The sequence below is a fragment of the Miniopterus schreibersii genome (genome assembly GCF_964146895.1).
Source record: "Miniopterus schreibersii genome assembly, chromosome: 8".
NCBI classification, from domain to species: Eukaryota; Metazoa; Chordata; class Mammalia; order Chiroptera; family Miniopteridae; genus Miniopterus; species Miniopterus schreibersii.
This window is the reverse complement of record NC_138109.1, coordinates 32,135,095-32,152,094: the sequence shown is the minus strand read 5'-3', so window position 1 is coordinate 32,152,094 and position 17,000 is coordinate 32,135,095. Positions and strand designations below refer to the sequence as shown.

At 48.3% G+C, this 17,000-nt stretch overlaps 1 protein-coding gene across 1 annotated transcript in view; it reads left to right on the top strand.

The window, feature by feature from the left end:
- Positions 1-3,487: 3,487 nt before the first annotated feature.
- Positions 3,488-17,000, top strand: part of SLC1A7 (solute carrier family 1 member 7) — a gene marked incomplete at its 3' end in the record, with an annotated part of 38,801 nt that continues 25,288 nt past the window's right edge. Inside the window, exons 1-2 of the mRNA XM_081145180.1 lie at positions 3,488-3,649; positions 8,199-8,278. Coding sequence (XP_081001306.1) covers positions 3,515-3,649; positions 8,199-8,278 — 215 coding nt within the window. The 5' untranslated portion in view covers positions 3,488-3,514. The remainder of the gene's footprint in view (positions 3,650-8,198; positions 8,279-17,000) is intronic.

Below are 17,000 nucleotides of genomic sequence, written 5' to 3'. Positions count from 1 at the left end.
ACTCCTTTTGATGCTCAGCGGAAGGGGTGAGGCCCCAGGCCTCTGCGGCTCCAGCCCACGGAGCCATTGCAGGTTCCCAGGCCAGCGCTAGCGCCTCCAGCCTGGGCCCCTCTTTCAGAATAAGCTTTCCTCTCACCTCCCCCTTGAGCAGCACCCTCTGCTCTGGGTGAACTCCTGGCTTATCCAGGTCTCCGACGGCATGGCCCCTCCTCTGGAAAGCCTTCTTCCACCCTCCTCCCGGGCTGAGCCCTGGAGAGTCATTCATCACTGGCAGAGAAATGGACCCTGCTCTCTCTCCCCCGGCACAGCCTGCAACAGCTTGGCTGCAAACTCACTTCTGCAGAGTGGGGCGGCTGCACCTGCGAGCTGTGATTTGGGGCTCACTTTCAACAACGCTCTTTCTCTTCCCTGCCTACAGCATCTTGTTCTGTGCAGCGCAAGTCTCCCAAGGAGCGCCTCTGGGCCTCCTGCTGCCCATCAGTTTCAGCTGCTCTGGAGGGCAACTCCTTGATCCTTGGGGTGCTCCCCAGGTCCCCCCAATATAACCTCCAACTTTGAGGATGACCCATCAAGGTGTTTTCAGATGACATGGGAACAGACAGAGGCTTAAATTGGTTCTCATAGATTTTTATTTTCCTATCAGAGCCATTTACAAGGGAACTGAGGTTTGTCCCCAGATGGCATTGCTGAAGGGGCTGAGTTGGAGGAGAAGGGGGGTTGCTGTGTCTGGGGTAGTCAGGGAAGGTTTCGGGGAAGATGGGGCATTTGACCTGTGGCTTTAGAGACAGAGAGAAGAACCTTCTAGGTAGAGGGAACAGCATGGGACAGGTGTGGAGGCCTGAGAGAGGGTGCAGGACTTAAGGAACTTGAAGTCTTTGGTGTTGTAGAAACTCAAGATATGATGAGAGAGAGAAGGTGGTGTGTTGGAGAGGTGAGCAAATGCAAGTCCTTGAGGAGCTCAACACTTCCTGAAGGAGCAGGGACTTCATTTTAGAGGCTGGAGTGTTCCAAAGTGAGTTCTCCAAACACCAGACCCATGGAATTCTCTGCTGCAGAAGAGGGCTGGGATTCTGTGTCCCTCACTTGGAGACTTCCTCCAAAATATGTTAGTGTTGTAAAGGCTCTGCCAAAATGAAGAGTAACTACATGTGAATGTCTGCAAGGCACAGGCAATGCTTTTAGCACTTCGCATGTTTCACCATATTTAACCCACATCACAACCCTACAAACAGTACTGTCGCATTATTCCTGTTTTATAGAGAGGTTAAGAATTTGCGCAAGGTCACACAGCTAGTAAGTGGTAGAGCTAAGATTTGCACTTGAGCAGTCTGACTTTGAGCTGTCCTGGAATAAAGAACCTGCTTAACTTTGTTTCATCCAGCATTTCTCAACTTATTTTTAATTATGGGGGAAAATTGCATATCTTATAACACTGTAAAGCAACAGATTCTGTGGGAAATGGGGAACTATTAAAGGCTTCTTATCCAGGAGGCTTTTGATTTAATTTGCAAATATCCTTAGTAAGCTCATTATCAGTCACTTACACCTTAGTGTGAATTCATCTTTTCTTAGAGCCCCTCATTTTCTTCTAAGCTCCCTGAGGGCAAGTACTATATCTATTCACTGCTGGGTCCCCAGTAAGGAGTGACATGAGATGTTGCTACAAGAACATTTGCTTGAATGAGTTGTAATTTCCCCTGTTGAAGACAGTGGGAGCAATAGAAAGAAAGGCCTATATTCTGGGAAGCAGATGGTGGTAGTGTTGGAGTGGGAGGGACAGGAGGCAGGAACAGTTGTGGGGGCGCCATGGGAACAGAGTATTGCAGTCCAACTGGAAAGCAGGACTTCATGGCGAGGCTAAAGGCCATTTGCTCTAAATGCAAATTCAAATATATACTCAGAATGTTTTCTCTTCTAGACAGTAACTAAGCCAATTAACCCGTGCTCTCCATTCTCCATCCCCTCCACCCCCTCCATCCCCTTATGCACACCCTGCCCCTACTACAGACTGCCCCTGATGAGATTGTAGATTCCGGGTGAAACAGACAGAGTTCATTCCCTCTGACTTTAAAGGGCAGGTCAGGCCATAAGAAACAGCAAAAAGAAAACCTTTCTCTCCAAATGCTAAATGTAGCTGATAATCCCTGTTCAGCATGTTGCAGTTCACCATTGCTTTCACAGATATCCTCGGGAGGGGCTGCTGCACCAGCCCTAATAAAGGAGGTGCTGTATTACTATGTCTGTTTTATGGATGGGCACAGTGAGCGTCAATGGCTTGTCCGGGGTCACACAGCTAGTCAGTGGCAAAGCTGGGACTTGAATGTAGGTCCCTTGGGCTCTGTCATCTTTATAAATAATAGGTCCTTGGCCGACGTGGCTCAGTTGGTTGGGTGTCTTCCCATGCACCAGGAGGTTGCTGGTTCGATTTGAGGTCAAGGGCACATGCCCGGATTGTGGGCTTGATCCCAGGTAGGGGGAGTGCAGGAGGCAGCTGATCGAAGTTATGCTCTTACACCGATGTTTCTCTCTCTCTCTCCCTCTCTCTCTAAAAAGCAATAAACTATTCTTTAAAAAAATAAAAATAATAGGCCCTGAGAACCTACAGAGGCCTTACTTTTAGGCTTAAAGCCGCCCTGAAGGAAACACATCACAGTGAGTGGCAGAACCAGTTTACACTCAGGTCCGATGGATTCAAAGCCTGCATTCCCTACAGTGCAAAGGCTAAGCACCTTTGAACCCACCTGCCTGTTCATGTGGTGGGAGCCAAACCAACCTAGGCCTGAATTCTGCTCTGCTACTTGCCCAGGGATCTGGCTCCTGGGGTCTCAATCTCCCTTCCAGTAAAATGAAGGTAGGATCCTAAGCTGTCGGGATGATTCCCTGTGACTCACACAGGTAAAACAACAAAGGCAGGTCTGGCACACAGCACATGCTCATGACTCAACCTCTCTTTGCCTCAGTTTCTTCATCTGTAAAATGATTCGTATTATACTTACTTCTCGGGATTGGTGTTAAGATTAAATGTGCTCATACAAGTAATGTGCTTTTAGAACAACACCTGGTGCACAATAAATGCTTAATTAAGGTTCTCAATTAATTGTCAATTAGCTAGTATCTTATTGCCTTGCTTTCAATTATTTCTGGCATGGAGTGGAGGTAAAAATCAAAGACACCAAGCAAATGTTCCTCTCCTTCCTCCACCAGTCCCTGGTCCCCTCCCCTGTTTAAGAAGAGCACTTGGATTTGCGGTCCAAGCCCCCAGACCACGTGGCCTGCTCTAATTTCCCAGGCCCTAATCTGCTCCCAGCTCCTAATGATGCAGCTGGTAATAGGATTGTGGCTTCCCTCTGGGGCAGCCGCTCAGGCCATGGCCCTGTGGCTGGCAACTGGTGCTTAGCAACCCTGACCACCTGCCTGCTGAGGAGCCAAAGCCCCCAGCCAGGACCCTGTGCCCCCAACTGGCATCACGTGCATGGAATAGTGCTGTGCCCAGTGCCAGCAGGCCGGGCTCACCATGGTGCCGGGTGCCATCCTGGCACGAGGGAGGGACGTTTGTAAGCGGAACGGACTGCTCATCCTGTCCGTGCTATCTGTCACCGTGGGCTGCCTCCTTGGCTTCTTCCTGAGGACCCAGCACCTCTCACCACAGGTCAGCCACCCGGGCACCACGGGGTCCCCCTTTAGGAGGTGTGTATGGGCCTGAGGGATCTGAGGGTCACATTCCCTCTCCATGGCTCACTGAAGACAACACAGTGGGTAAGTCATTTTGCCTCTCTGGATCCCAGTTTTCTCATCTGTAACATGAGTGTGAAAAATACATTGCAGGACTAGAGTGACATCCAATAAAATGGCTGAGCAAGTGGTTACAAACTGGCATCACCAGGCAATTGAGAGGCAAGGATGCTTCATTAGTATAACCACGGGCTAAGAGCTGTGGGAGCGGGAAGAATGGGGTCCTGTAAGGGTTCGAAGCAGGTGTCAGAGAACACCTCCTAAAGCAGCTCCTATAAACAGAACCCTAGAAAGGGTATCCTAGGCAGAGGTAATAGCAGGAACGAGGCACAGAGGCATGAAAGATTTGGGAGGGTGTGGAATAAGCTATGAGGCCTCTAGATCCCATCACCAAGCATGGCCTTGGAGCAACAATGAGAAACTTTGAGCAGGGGCATGGTGGGGTCAGATCTGAGCTTGGAGGATCTGTCTGGTGCTGAATGCAGGGTGGGGCGGTGGTGGGACAGTGCAGGGGTGAGGCATGGCAGTGGGGATGAGTGGGACAGATATGAGAGCTGTTTCCAAAAGAGGAACCTTCAGGATATGGTGGCTAACTGGATGTGGGACAGGGAGACAGGGAGACAAGGCAGGCCCCCAGGGTCCTGGCCTATAGAACTGCAAGGGTGAAGATGCCTTGCCTGGGAAAGGGCCCCTCTTAGTACCCATCTCCTACAGGGAAGGAGGGGCACTCACATGGTGCTAAAGACATTATTCTGACCTTTGTTAAAATGGTAAGGAAGACTTTATTCAGGTGACAAGTGTCAAGACTATGGCAATAGGGGAGAGAGATCGGGCTCAAATCCGAATACAATAACGACAGCTGGGGGTTTATGGCCAATGAGCATAGTGAGGGGTCCATGGGGAGAAAACTTACAGGATTCCTGTTGAAGGCAGAGCGGGGATTCTCACTAAACTGACTTAGCAGGATTTTGCTACAACTGTGCTAGACAGGCTGAAGGCAGTGCCCAAGGATGAGACCTAATCGAAATGAAGGCTCAGAGTAGGAGCCTGTCTGAAGTTTCGTTAAGGAGCTTTGCCAGTGGGTTCCTGGAAAATTCCCAATTTCATAAAATTCTTATCCCTGTAGTTCACGGATATCTAATGTGAATTCTACAACTAGATCTCAAGCCATCAAATTTTGTCTTCCATTAAAAGGAAGATACCCCCTCCCTGGGAACTGAGTCACTATTCCTGTAGTAACACTGTCCTTTAGGGAGAAGCATGGACTCTGGAGGCAGAGGAACCAGAACTTTCACTCTACTAGTAAGTGGCTCTGAGGCCCTAGGCAAAATCCTATCTCCTTTTTGGGTCTCAGTTTCCTTATCGGTAAAATGGAGTGGGGGCACTATATGTTCACTAGAATTGTTGAGGAGTAAACAAGTATCCATCAGCGCCTGGCATATAGTGTTACTTCTCTCCTCTCTCCCCTACCCACCTGTCCAAGTCCTACCTACATCAAGACCATCTCCTACTCCATATCTTATAAGCATTCTCCCATACTTGTCCATACCTGAAACGATACTGTCCTCCCACACTCACCCCATGCTCATCCCTCCACTGTAATGCAGCTGCTGGCTGTCCTGCTTCAGAGCCGTTTGTGTAGGAGTCTATTTCTCCCATCAGACTTCAACTTGCTGAGTATCTCCTGGGCTTCCTTGAACCAAAATATGAGCCTAGCTCGGTGCTTATTACAGAAAGAACCATCAACTATTTGATGAATTAAACTGGCAATGGCACAAACCATCTGCTATCTACTTTCTTTAATTTTCCTCAACAACAAAAATATATTGCCTATAGGAAGATTATTTTGTGAAAACAAGTTGGAATGCTTATTATTAAAAGCCAAACTCATCCGGGGCCTCCTTTGCCAAAGTTGCCTTCCCCATCTGTTTGGAAATGCAAATATATTCCAGTCTGAATTAACCTGCCAGATAAACTGAAGGAAAGATGTGGAGTCTTAGAACAATTATTTGGCAGGAATTGGCTTTTTCAGCATCTTACTTTGAAATCCAGGAGTTGTTTGTTTGATCTCTGCCTGTGACTCAGAAATCAAACCCTTATTTTTGTAAGCTTATGAAACAGGCAAAAATCATAAACAATTTTCAAAATGGTAGAAGGTCCTAATTGAGAAAAGAACTTACAAAATCACAAGGTTTGTAATTTTTTTTTGAAATGAACATCTCACTTAAAAAATATAGATCATTTTGAGAGTTCCAGTTAAACCATGGTGAATTTACAATTGCACCCATTTTCCTTTCCTTTCTGGAATTCTACCAAAATTATAGTAATGGAATTTTATTTTTAATCCTCACCAAAGGATATTTTTATATTGATATTTTAGAGAGAGGAAGGGAGGGGAGACAGAGAGAGAAACATTGATGTGAGAGAGAATTATCAATCAATTGCCTCCAGCATGCCTTGACTGGGGATCAAACCCGTAACCTGGGTATGTGCCCTGAGTGGGAATCAAACTTGCCACCTTTTGGGGCACAGGATGATGCTCCAGCCAACTGAGCCACACCAGCCAGGGCTTGTTAGGCCTTTTGAAAGAGATGTTAAAACATTTAGAAGAAATTAGTGAGTGGTGCACAGAAAACAAGACAAATGAAAAATCAGTCAAATCAGTAACTGCAGGAAAGTTAGGTTATACAAGAAAGGTTGTAGCATATTACTTGGCTCAACAGTGTACAGTATTTTATAATCAAAATATTGTAAACCTTGACTGTTAATTTAACCAAAAATTGATATAATGGTGAAATGGTAAGAGGAAAAAGGGAATAGGAACTAAGTCTTCATCTGTCATCGCAGATGTCAAAAAGGGAATTTAATAGATGTCAAAAATATATATCTAGAAATAGTATTATAATCATATTATTTAGAAATAACAATACTAAGGAAAACAGTTGAAGGAGCTGAGGATGGGGAGTTGGGGTTGGGATAGAGATGGGTGAGGAAAGGGCTTTCTTTTTATCATTATAGTGCTATTTCAGTTAAAGAATATAACTGAATATACAAATGGGTTAAAGAATATACAAATGGGTTAAAATTAATTAAAAATACATAGCCATGCTAGTTAAATTTTTTAAAGTAGAATTTCTGGTGCATTGGAAATGGTAGCAGAATGAGACTAGGAGACCTGATTGCCAGTCCTCGCTGTTGCTAACTCACTCTGTGGGGCAAGTCTCCTCCCTCTCCTGGCTCAGCTTCCCATCTACAAAATGAATCAGTTGGACTAAAAAATCTTTTAAAAACCCTTCTCAGCACTAAAATTCTATGATTTGGAGCTTTTCAAATCATCAGACCATTAACCAAGTGTTATGTTTGGCTTTGGGTTTAAAAAAGTAGTTGCAAGTAGAAAACTTTAACTTGGATGGTGTTTGAAAGTCCATGTACCAGCCGTTACCACAACCTTACCCTCTGATGAAAGTGGCCTCAAACTAGGGTTGGCAGAAACAGCAAAACTGAACTAAATTAAAATATAAAACAGCATACCTGGTTACATTTGAATTTCAGATAAACAACAAAACAATTTCAGTAAACTGTTTAGTAAAGAACAAATATTTGTTGTTTATCCGAAATTCAAATTTTACTGGGCTTAGGAGTCCCTTCCGATTCAGCTGTCAGAGTCTGGTCATGTGATCTGGGGACAGCTGACCGGCAAGAATTTAGCACCTAATCCAAGCCCAGTGGATGGGCTGTAACCAGCAGCCCATGAGGAAGCCCAACACAAGAACTCTGTCCAGTAGGGGTTCTTTATACTAAGCGGTGTTTCACCAACCACTCCAATTCTCTTTCAGCATTTTAAATGTGAGAGCTGCTGTGAGGGGGACTGGAGGTGGGGGCAATGAACCCAACACAGGAGAAACTGACTCAATAATACCATGGTCTGTTTATGAGTCAGTCTCCTCATAAACTAGACTAAGAACTTCAGGGCAGAAACTGTGTCTGATTCTTTTTAGGGTACCCAGTGTGATGCCTGGCATAGTCGGTGTCAAATGAATGAGTGAACAGTATGCAGCCCTGCCTTCATGCCTCTTACCATCTGCTACGTGAGACAGATTTATACCACTAGGCAGTGAATGGGGCAGAAGCAGGGGAGGAATGCTATTTACTGTGATTACTGAACATTTACTCTCATCCAGGCACCCTGCCCAATGCTTCATGTGCATCCTCCCATTTAAGCCTCCCAATGACCCTGTGAAGTAGTTATTACCCTAAGGCCACACAGCTAGTTATGAGGGGCTGGGAGACAATATGAGGACCCAAGTCTGTTTGGTTCCTAAAGCTTGTGCTTTCTCCATGGACTCTGTTGTCCCCATGCTAGACAGGAGAGTGTGCATGAAACAGTGCTTTGAGGACTATAAAGAACTGAGCAACTGTGAAGTCTGCACCACCTGCTATAACCTCAGCTCTTGATGTGTTTTCAGGAAATTAGTTACTTCCAGTTTCCTGGAGAGCTCTTGATGAGGATGTTGAAGATGCTGATCCTACCGCTGGTGGTCTCCAGGTGAGGGAGGTCTGGGGCAGGGAGGGGAGAGGACTCTGAACAGGTTCTGTCAGTTCCCTGCTCCTGCTGTGGGTGGCTGGACTTCACCTGAGGGCCTGGGAGCCGTGTGACTGTGGGGCCTTTATGGGCAGGAGGCTGTGGCAACGGCTGCTGGAATCTGAGTCGTTCACCAGACCCAAGTGCATTCTCTTGGCTGGAAATGGAATGTGGTATTAACTTGAGAAAAGCCAGTGTGTGCTCATACATTTCGTTTGTTTATTATACAGTTTGGGCTGGTGCAGAGCAACCGTGTCATTGAAAAAAGGCAGTGCTTTAAAATTTTCCTACTAAGGGAGAGTTAGATCTTCCTAGGGGAAAAATTACACATTTCTGAGCCGCAATCCCTGTCCCTGAACCCAGCTTCTTTTACCTTCAAATGGTCTGTAATCCATCCACTCATTGCCCACAGTTTCCTGCGCTCCTGCTCCAGCCCTATCCCAGGGCTGGGCATCCTGGTCCTCAAGGAGCAACCACTCTGGTGTCAGGATTATCACTCAGGGCTGAGCAAAATCACCAAAGCTGCTTTGAAAATTCAGATGTTAGGCCTCATGCCGGACTTACTGAATGACTGCCAAGGGGCCCAAGCAGGTGTTTGTTTTAAAATTTCCACAAGTGTTCTAATGGTTTAGAATAAAACAAAACCCTGATGTGGGGATCAGGTCTTCTGCCTGGAGCTAGAGAGCCTGGCATGAAGGCTGGGGCTCTTCAGTCCCCAGGGGCTCCAAGCTGTAACCCCAGGAGACAAGGGTTTTCTGCAGTGTAATTGCTCCAAGGTAGTGTGAGGACATATATGTGCTTCTAGTTCCAATAACCTACAAGTCTGGGCCCCAAATCCTGACATTCGTGACTCTAAATGCTCTACCCTCTTTTCCAGGAGAACCTGCCACCCCTTCCCTGTGCCAAGCCCCTGGAAGCAGGCTGGTCACCTCATTAGTCCCTAAGCATGCTATAAAATTTTCTACCTCCTCACTTTTGCCCATGCTGTTCCCCCTTCTACGAATGCCCTCTTCTCTTAATTAGTTAAGTCCCACTCAATGTTCAAGATCTAGCTCAAGTTTGTCCGTGAAATCCTCCCAGATCTTCATTTATTGATAAATATCAATGATGACCTGTCTCCAGGTCGATGCTGCTTGTAACCCTGGGTGTACTCAGTATTGTTAGTTAAAAGAATTTGCAATCTCAGTTGGCATATCACATTATGGGGTACTGACACCTGTTTTTGTAGAGTAGTGACATAGAAATAAATCAGTATTCCTACCTGGACTAGCCACTCATGGCTCTAAAAAAGAAGTGGCCCTGACAAGGGGTAGGACCAGTCACCACGACCCCTCCATGAGCATCACTGTTTTTATCTGAGACACTGGAGGGTTCAGGTTCATTTTCCCTTTTGTCATTTACACTAACCTCTACCTGGTGGTTAGTGTAACAGATTTTTGCAGGAGACAGAAACCTAATAGTTAAGCAAAGAGAGATGAAGAGATGTAAATAGGTATGGGCAGTAATGGTGGAGGCTGATGCCAGGGATGGAAAGACCCTGTGCCTGCCTTGGAGGGTCTCGTCATCCAGCAGGGAGACAGTCACAGAGACAGTTTGTTCCAGAGAAAGAAGGCCCAGGGGAAGGGAGGAGGGGCCAGCTGGCCTCAGCTGGAGCCCAATTCAGTCATTCCTCCCACAATCCGGCACATCCCAGCTTTTGGGCCTCTTTTCTCTACAATCTACTGCAAACCAGCACCTGGCCTGAGCCCCGCCTCAGACAGGCACAGAGCAGCCTACGCCCCGCCAGCTGTGTCCTCATAAGTCACAATGAAGGCAGTGAGCAGACGGCACAGGTGGGTGTGGCCGAGAATCTGCCAGAGGCTCCAGGGGAGGAACAGGAGTTTGGGTTCACTCACTAGATGTATAAACTTAACTCCGGCTCTTAGCATCTGACCGCAGTGACTGGATCTGTAAAATGGGAAGAGCAGCCCCCTCCCTCGCTGGTTTTTCTGAGAATGAAATAGGATAATGTACTCAAAACACCCAGCATGGCTCCTGATTTGTTATGGATGTCACGCGCTTTCCTAATTTATTAAAGCATCGCCGGGCTTCTCCAAGGCCCAGATGAGATACTGCAGGAAGCCTTCTCCCTCTGCTTCTGCTCTCAGCAGCCAGTGCCTTTAGGGGACCTCCTCCTCCTTTTTTGTGCTTTTACTTAGCACCGCAGCTTGTCACTTCCTCTGAAAAGTCCACCGTGACTCTGCCACTATTACCGTTTTTCCTGTTTGTTTTTACCATTCTTAGCAGTGAACACACCAGGCCAAGGTATGGCCCTCGGCTGACTGATTCTGAAGCTCTACCTTGTCTGAGCCCCTGAGCTGGTCAGCCCTGTCCTCTGATGCTGACAAGAGGAGACCAAATGAACCAAATGCCAATTTATTCATTCACAGGAATAAATAAATGGCTAAGAGGCCAGATGCACACAGCCTCCGGCCAGAGCATTTCTTCCTGTGAGATCACCACTCAGGGAACCCACTGCTTAAATTTGTTTGCTGGCAGGAAAACTTATTTAATTGTACAACCAATGTGACTCCAGGTTTGCCATTTTCAGTTAATTTCTGAGGGTCCCACCTGGTAGAGTACCACCATATGTGCATTTAACTTAAGTGACTTCAAGTAGGTATGCTGAGAAAAAAGAGAAAATTAATTTAAAGGAGTCAGGAGCTCTTCCATTCAGAGCTATGTCCCCCAGTAAGCGTACCATGGGAGGTGAGTCTGCTCTGCCCCAAGCCAGCGCCAGTTCCTACATACCTCTCAAAGTGTATTTCCCTGCAGATCATTGTGATTCTAGGCTGCAAAAGAGGGCTGTTCATTTTTTTGTGTTTTTTTTCACATAATGGCCTCTAATTGTATGCTAACTGCTTCGGCTGGTGTTCACCTAAAGTAACACCAACCCATTCTAAAACTGGGAGGAAAGTGGCTTGAATGACTTATATGAAACTACACTTCCTAAACTTTACGGGCAACTTAAGGGATCTTCATGGGGAAATTTAATTATACTTGGTTTTTGCCTGATGTACTGACTTGAGAACTGAACATGCTGAATATGATCCTACTTCTCTGTACAAGCAGGAATCCCAGTGTCTTCCTCTTAAGCCTGCACTCCACAGGCCAAGGTCAGCTTATTTCATTCAGTGAAAGCTTCAAGCCAAGTGAATAGAATGGGAACACCTTGCCACTAACCCTGTAGCTCAGGCTCCTTCCACATGGTGTCGCTGCTGAACACAGGCCCTGCATGGTCTGGTTCAAGCCTGCACACTATCCCCTTTAGGTGCATATTCCTGCTCAAGCCACACGGGTGCCCTTCCCTGGCTCCTAGATCCCACCAAAGTTCTCAGTCACTGTTCACCAAAGCATCCTTAGTCATGCCCTGAGCTTAGTTCCCTGGAGTTGAACCCTGAGTCCCTTCTTCCTCCTGGTAGGTTAGCCCTAAGGGCTGTTAGTGTCAACAGACCTTGGTCATCAGCACCCTAAGTATACCTGGACCCTAACTTCAAATCATAGGGTGCAAGGGTGGGGTTCTTAGTCTCTTTACTCTCATAAGGCCCCTGAACCTCTCTTGCAAATTGGTGCACCTTTCCATAACTCTGCAGATCTTAAGGTCTCCAGGAGGGGCACTTCCATCAAACCACTAAGGTCTCTCTGTTTCCCTGGATGATGTGCGCCTTCTTACCTTACATTTGCCATTTGTAAAATTCTTCTAAAACAAAATCAACTGCAAGGAGACTTAATTTCTCTACCTATAAACATAGAAGCCTCAGACAAATTTAGAAAATTCTGCCTTTCATTACATTGGCATAGGAACTAATAGTCTGATGGTTGGACCTGCAATAGCATTGTCATGTCCTTGCACAAGGGTCCCTCTCCCATAGGTGGTGCTTGGATGGGTGCTGAATGGTTTGCCACTCTCAGCTGTCTTCTCTGGGCTCCACTGCTGACTGGTCCCAGGCTGATTATACCTTATTTCATTAGAAAAGTCAGGTCTTTGGGCTGGGAGCCTCCTTTCCCACCTTCTCCCAGTAATACCACATGTCAGCACTCTGATCCCTTTTGCTTTTAATTTATAGTTTAACCCAAAGAGTATTGGCAACTTTCTGTTCCTTTAAGTTCTTGGAGGATACTTACTGTTCCTTCTGCAAAAATAAGCCTATCTGTTTCTTTGTCGTTTTCACTTTAACATGATATCATAAGAATGGTTATGCTGCACCCTCATCTTCATAATTCTGTGGTACTTTCACTCAAGGCTGGAGCAGAATTTTCAAAGCCCTTTTGTCGTCACTAGACACCTAGGATGCTGCTGGATGTGCTGTTAGGGCATCACTATGCCCCAGAACTCTAGATCTACCTCAAGTTCTGTTATTTATCACACCCTTAACCTCAGCCATAAAACAGACACAAAACCATCTGCAAATTTACAAACCAGTTCCCAGCAGGTGCTCTTGTGTATGTGTGTGTGTGACCTGTTATAGCCCCACTGAGGCTGGAGTTTGCTTCTAACCCTGGGAAGTCAACTGAGCCTTGTTTTCACACATCCCCAGACCAGAGTGACACAGGGAACCAGGGGTGGGTCAAAGCAGCATCTGGATCCAGTGAGGGCCTCCAATTCTCTGCTTGCTTTTTGCCAAACCCTCCTCTCCCCTCATTCTTTACTTTCTTAAACCAGGCATCATTCAAGGAAAACTGGATCCATGTGTTTGTGATTCACTGAGGCTGATCATGGCAGAATGTTTTGTAAGCTCCATCTCTTAACAAAGAGATCCAAGTGCGTGTGTGGGTTTGTGTGTAAAAGCATGGTGTGTCTTTACATGTGTGTATGGTATGTGTGTATATGTGTGCATATGTGTTCCTGTGTATGTATTGTTTTCCTTTGTATTTCTTGTAAGAATGTTAAACTGATTTTTCTTAGAATCAGGAAATCATGTTTGGCCAAAGAAACCCAACACTCCCTTCTCCCCCTTCCTGAGGAACTCTAGTTTGGCAGAAAACTCCCAAACACCCACGTCCTCACTTATTGGAGATGGTCCTGGGCCAAGCAGCCGTCAAAGTCTGTTTTGGGAGCCAGTGTGCAGGGGACAGCTGCCCCAGGCTGTCCAGGACCAACAGTGAGCGGGAAAGAGGCAGGAGGGTGGGCAGCCTGTGCTTCTGGACTCTGCCCCTCAAGCCATGGACATCTGTTCTTAGCAGAACTCTGCTGACCTCTCTGAGGGGAGCACTGGGATCTGTCTTTGGCCCTCTTGCCCAGTCAGCTGACTGCCTTACTCATCAAGAGGGGAAACATGGCCCAGCTGTGGGCTGCGGGTGGGGTCAGACCATTAGCCTGGTGACTCTGAAAAACTCCCAGGTTTTATTACCCATCACAGACTCCCAGGCTCTTTCCCCCTTCCAGGTAGAGAGTTCCTACTCATCCTTCAAGGATCCATTCAGCAGTCACCTCCTCTGGGAAGCCTACCCTGATTCCCAGGCTGGGCTACACCCTGCCCCTGGCCTCTCTCAGTCCCAGCCACGACCCAGGGTTTCGTGTTGTCCAGCTGCAGGTCTCTTAACCCAGTGCTGGACTGAGCTCCTGGACCACAAGCCACCTCATTCAGTTCTGGAGCCCCACAGCACTCTGAGCAAATGTTCAACTTGGGGTGGCCTGGAAACATCTGAGTCTGGGGAGGCACATGAGGTTTTGTAAAAGCTCCTGTACTCTTCTCCGTGGAGAACTGCAAGATCCTGCACTGGAGAGGGTCTCATTTGACCTGGGGAGAGCCTCGCTTGGGTCGGCCCAGCCACAGCCTTGGGGTAGTAGGCACCAGGAGCCCAGCTGGTGATGGAGGAGAAAGGGGACCTGTGTTCCCAGAGCTCCGAGTGAGGTCTTTCCTTCCCAAAAGAGCTGGGCTCCTAACTGAGGCTTGTTGGCACTCATCATAACCAGCCATGACAGGCACTCCAAGAAAGCTGTTCCTAATAGTAGAGGCAATAGTCTGCAATTGTAGAGCAAAGTAATGGACATTGGCTCCCGCACACCTGACATTCTTTGCCTCAGGGAAAGAAAGGGGCAGGGGTTCAGCTCACATGGAGCTGGGAGCTACATTCGGGAACACTGCCTTCCTGGTGGAAAGTGGTTGAGAATGGTCGATGGTCAGACTGTTCTGAGCTCTCTGATGGCGGCAGCTGTGGTTCCTCCAGACTTTGCTTTTGATTCGTTCAAGCTTATTATTTGTAAGCCCCAGTCAAGCACCATCCTAGTGCCCAGGGGCCAGGGGAGGAGGGACCTTCAGAGATTAGTTGGGGATGCCAGGGCAGCAGTGTCTTGCCAGGCCCATGTCTGTCTGTACACTGCCCCCTATTCCTCTCTCTCCCTCCCCACCTCCTGCACTCTGAGCCAGCCACTCACCCACCTTCCTCCCATGGAACCTAAAGTGAAACCAAAGAGGTTGAGTCTGTGTGGCTCCAGAGGGCAGGGCTGGGCCCAGTGTGGGGAATTCTCTTCCCTAGAGGTAGATTTCATTCTGGCACCAGGAAGGATTTTCTAATAAGCTTAGCTATGGAGCCCTCTATCCACTGAGGTGTGCAAACAGAGGCAGTAGAGGAATATCTGCCTTTGACATGGGGACGCTGGGACCAGATAACCCAGACTTTAGCAAAGTGGGAATCTGGACATCCTGCCTCAGGTCTCAGAAGGAACTGGCTTGAGGGTGGGAATGTGGCAGAATCCATCTGGAAAGTGTAATTCTGCATAACGTGGCACTTGCTGCCAGCTGCTGGGCCTGTCATCTTCAGGGGAAAGAAGTAAGCCATAACGCTTGTAAGAGCTGAGGGGCCTCCGGGGACCCCAGATGCCTCCTCTGGTTGCCTGTCAGGTGGCTTCCCCGCAGCTGCATCCCAGAGGCCAGCTGGGGAGAGCTTCCCCAACGAGGTCAGCCGAGGCCAGAGCCCACGGACTTGGCCGTGGGACTCGGCGCTCCTTCCTGTCTCTAACACCCCGTGCCAGGATGTTGTGAACATGGATGTTGTCACGCTAGTAGGCCAGGTTCAAACCTACTTACTCACTGTGTGACTTAAGCAAGTTTCTTGCACACTTCAGTGACTGGGTCTACATGGCTTCTCAAGGTGGTCCCTTTCAGGGTGGGACAGCTCTGTTAGCAAGTTAGTTCAGGTGCTAAGCTGAGATCTGCCTCCCTATGGTTTTTCCCATCAATCCCAGCTTCCCCCAGGTCTGCTCTGCCCCAGGCTCCACAGCCCTGTCTCCCCCAGGCCTGCATCGCTGTCACCTGCCACTTACCCCAGCTGCCCTCTGTGGGACACACACCTCCCTCCCCTGTCCCTTTCCCAGTGGGTCTCAACATCAGGGCAACTCCATGTTCTCACAGCCAGTTCCCCAGGCTCCTGGCCTCACAGACAGTTCTGCAGCCCCATTCCCCAGGCCACTCACCAAGGTGGAAACAAACAAACCTCCAGGGGCCCCTTCCTCCATGCTGCTGCTGAGGGTCAACCTTCCCCTCCCTCTTCCACCCCCCAGTTTGTACTCTTCGAGCTATTGAAGCCAAATATGGCTCAACACGTGTCTGTGTTCAGTTTCATCATGTCAGAATTGGCCCATGGTCCCAGTTTGCTGGGGTCTGCTTCGTCCCAACTCCTTCATCCAACACATTAACTGTTCCTCCCAGCTTCCTGTCCTCTATAAATCCAATCCACATGCTTGTCAGTGGCCTTGGCCAACCCATTGATAGAAAGTGACCAGGAAGGAGAGAGCTGAGAGCAGAGCCTAGAGGTACACCTCCAGAGACTCAGGGAATCTTCACTAGAAGAGGGTACTGCCTACGATAGTCATTCCCAAAAGTCCCCACGTGCTCCCAAAAGTTCTGGTGCCAACTACCTCAATGTCACATAGACACACAGTGCCAGGGACATTCCCCTAAACCTGGCAAGGAAACCAAAGCTGGTCCAGATGACTTGTTTTCAGGAAACCCACAGTGGGTGCTCACAGTCATCCGAGCTCACAAGTTGTTCTTTTAACAATCTAGTCTAGACTTCAACTTGGCTTAATGTCACGCACATCACCAAACCCTGCACGCAGGCTAGTGCAGGCCCTGGGCTCTGAGGACCCATATCTGAGCCAGATTCAGCCCTTCCCTGGAGGGGCCCCCAGTCTGCTGGGGCAGGCGGTCACAGACAGTGAATGCTAATGCCTAGAATGTAGCGAAGACTTATTACGTACCAGACACTATTCTAAACCTAGATTAACCTTCGCGAGAAGCCATCATTGTCCCCATTTTACCCTCCATTGGAGACTGGGGCACTCGGAGGCTCAGGAACTTGCCCATGGCCTCCCAGTTAGTGCCGGGTGCAGGCGGGAGCACACTGGCTGCCTAGTGCAGTCTGGCGGGTGGGCTCCGTAGGGAGGAGGCGCCTCACCTGAGAGGTGAGTAGCAGCAGCAGGAGAGGAGCAGGCAGAAAAGCAGGGGAGGCAGGGGCGAGGGGACTGGGTTTTCTCAGCACCCGTTCCTGCCAGCCTGTGGTGTGCCAGCGCTGGGCCCTGGGGGTTCAGGGGTGAGCCTACAGACAGAGTTCCTTGAACAAACTGGGAAGCACAGGGTGCCCTGGGGAGGAGGGTGAGATGGCTGTCAGGGGAAGGCTTCCTGGAGGAAGTGATGTGTAAATG